The following is a 2,964-nucleotide window of genomic DNA, read 5'->3' as shown; positions in this document are numbered from 1 at the left end:
AAATTCTTGAAATACCTGGAAACGTGAATCCAAACGCGCAAAAGCAATACTGTACTCTGACTGTATTTTGACCAAGTTAATGCGCACTTCTAAAAAAGAACGTGGATTGAAGAACTCCATAAAAAAAGATATTTGTTCGGTTATGGTGAGGCTACCAGGCCCTGATCCCCTGCAGGGAACCCTGACAAGATGTAACCGCTGTCCCTTGATGTGTTTGAGCCTGCGGGGAGCTGCCGAGGCCGCTCACGTTTCCCAAGTTCATGTTCATGAAGGCGCTGGGGGTGCCGGAGGGGGGAAGGGCGGGGATACTGGTGTAGGTGCAGCTATAATTGGTGTTATATGGGGGGCTGTTGTACGTATAGGCCGGGTATCCGTTATAGCTGTACGGATTTGATCCGTACGGAGTAGAAGCCGAGGCGGCATAACTCTGTGCACCTCCCAGACACGGCTTCCCATCCCGAACCAGCACCGGCACGGCGACGCGCCTTGGCGGCGGAGGATGATGCTGCCCAGCCGCTTCCAGAGATTTGTCCTGCCGCTGCCGTTTGCACTTGTAGCGACGGTTCTGAAACCAGATCTTCACCTGGTTCGAGGTGAGTTTGAGGGTGGTCGCCAGATGCTCTCGCTCTGGGGCGGACAAGTAGCGCTGCTGCTTGAAGCGACGCTCCAGCTCGAAGACCTGCGCCTGGGAGAAAAGCACTCTGGGTCTCCGCCGGCTCCTCTGCTTCTGTACCGGTCTCTCAGAGTCACACTGCCCGCCCTCGGCTGCCTCCTCCCTGGGCACCAGCCCGCAGTTCTCTGGGCGGGTTGGGAAATTCACACAAGAAGTATTAAGTTAATATCTCCTTAAAAAAAGAAGAAGCACGAATTCCTTCAATCATGCGTCAAACCAATATTGTGCCGATTATTTTAATCCTCACTCAATAAAGTTTTGAACAGCAGCCACAGCGCTCTTAAACTTCACTCAATACCTGTCAGATCCACGAAAACCTGTCACCGCAGAGACAACACTCCACTGCAGCAAAGGCTCATAGCCAAGGTGTACAATTCAAAGATAAATCCGGGATAGCTTAATATATTAACAATAAAAATGAAGTAAGTTTTTTTTTTTTGTTTTTTTTTTTTTCAAAATACAGTCACGACTAATTATAGTTTGGTGCAAATAGTTTTAATTTTTTTTTTTTTTAATTTTGAAGGACACAAGTAAAGGACCAGCTAATTCTGCAAACAGTTTATATCTAATGAATAATTATATGAACTCTGTGGAGAGTCGCGGTGTCTGACTGTGTTTATTAGCGCTACTTGTCGGTGTCACTTCTTTACAAGCCTCTTTAAACTAATTGTCGGTTTATGGTCCAGACAGCATAACAGACTCCAAATAACAGGATAGTAGCTGAACCACTAGAAAGTGTTTGACATCTCCAGACTTTACTGGATTCGTCTCAGGGCCTCTGACTTCCACCATCTAAAAGCTCTTTGTTGGAATAATGCCTGACATGTGTGCAGGTGGGAGAGCCGAGAACCGGCCCCAGAAACCCAAAATGTTTTCACTCATTTTATTCCTATTTTATTAAGCATTTTTACGCAATTTATATTTGGAATTTTCGCGGGCTGTCGTCTCTAAGGTCACGTATGTTATTTAGAAAATAACGCAAAATCAAGATTATTTTCCTCCCACTTGGCTCACATTAAGTTTAAAGTGTTACCCTCTCGGTATTAAATCTGGTAATGAACCATAAAGCTGACCAAATTTGTGTTTTGCATTTACAAAAAAAAAAAAAAAAAAAGTGCGTAAAAGTTGGTGTAACAGTAGAGTAATTTTTGCTAGTTTACCGTAACTGTTTACGGATAACTAGATAATTTATTTTTGTGGCTAAGTATATAAAGCATTCTGCAACCAATGAAAATATCATACATTAAACGGCTTTGTTAATTCACCATTTATTCTTCGTATCTTCTTCTCTGTGTTTTTTAAGCTATTAATAATTTTAAAAATACCTTTACGCGGCTTTTGCCTTTTGTGCAGCTTTTACAACAGCAGCTAGTGTTTGTACTCACTGCTGTCCTGCTCCTCCAGCTCAGCGGCCTCCAGTTTGGCTCCCTGCAGGCCGGGATGCACATACATGTCCGGGGACAGGCTGGTCTCCCCCCGTTCCTCCTCTCGCACTGCAAGCGCGCTGAGGTATGCCAGGTTGTCTTCTCCGTCCGAGAAGGAAGGGCTGTCCCGGGCACCGGCGAGCATGCAGGACGGCGCGGTTTGGAAATGCGGCGGTTGCTGCTGCTGCTGCTGCGGAGAGCCAGACAAGTGCTGGGTGTGGATCCGGTGTGTGAGCTCCAGGGTCCCGGACTGCTGCTGCTGCTGTTGCTGCTGCTCCAGCTTGAGGATGTCCTTGACAGAAAACGGCGTGGAGGTGAGCGGGCTCTGCAGCATCATGTCATCCAGCTCCTGCTCTGCAGCATCGAGGAAATGAAGCCCTCCGAGTAACATGCACTCCTCTTGGCCTTTTCCACTCTTTCCTCTAACAAATAATTGAGCGTAAAAGCCCCTTGTTTGGTAATCGGAGGTGCGTTAAGCCTCTGAAATCCCTCATCGCCATAAATCGCACGAAAACACGGGTATTAGTCCCGGGATTGTCCATGCAGATGTCTTGTCTGACAGATATAATATCGGGCTTTGTGAGTGAAGTTTGGACTGGGGCGAGGGAGCGCCTCTGCCTCTTCTGGTATCAGGGGGAGGGGTGTGTGTGAAATGGAAAGTCCGTGAGGGCTGGGAGGGAAGCATTTGGGAGAGAGAGAGAGCGCGCGAGAGAGAGAGGAGGAAGGAGGGGCGTGAGTGACGATTTAGGTTTTTTTGAATATGGTGAACTCAGAATTGCGCTGACAGCGTGCCCACTGCATCTAAGCCCACTGCCCACTGTATCTATGTTTCTGTACTTACTGAGTTTCCTCACTTTTTACGCACGC

General features: G+C 47.3%; 1 protein-coding gene across 1 annotated transcript in view; it reads right to left on the bottom strand.

The window, feature by feature from the left end:
• The window catches only part of LOC115780810 (homeobox protein Nkx-2.3-like), a 3,064-nt gene extending 307 nt beyond the window's left edge, over positions 1–2,757 (bottom strand). The window contains exons 1-2 of the mRNA XM_030730225.1: positions 2,059–2,757; positions 1–798 (exon numbers count right to left, since the gene is read on the bottom strand). The exon at positions 1–798 is cut by the window's left edge and continues 307 nt beyond it. Coding sequence (XP_030586085.1) covers positions 152–798; positions 2,059–2,488 — 1,077 coding nt within the window. The 5' untranslated portion in view covers positions 2,489–2,757 and the 3' untranslated portion in view covers positions 1–151. The remainder of the gene's footprint in view (positions 799–2,058) is intronic.
• Positions 2,758–2,964: the final 207 nt, after the last annotated feature.

The sequence above is a fragment of the Archocentrus centrarchus genome, chromosome 1 (genome assembly GCF_007364275.1).
Source record: "Archocentrus centrarchus isolate MPI-CPG fArcCen1 chromosome 1, fArcCen1, whole genome shotgun sequence".
NCBI lineage: Eukaryota > Metazoa > Chordata > Actinopteri > Cichliformes > Cichlidae > Archocentrus > Archocentrus centrarchus.
Note: the sequence above shows the minus strand (reverse complement) of the source record. Positions and strands in the feature narration are given on the sequence as shown.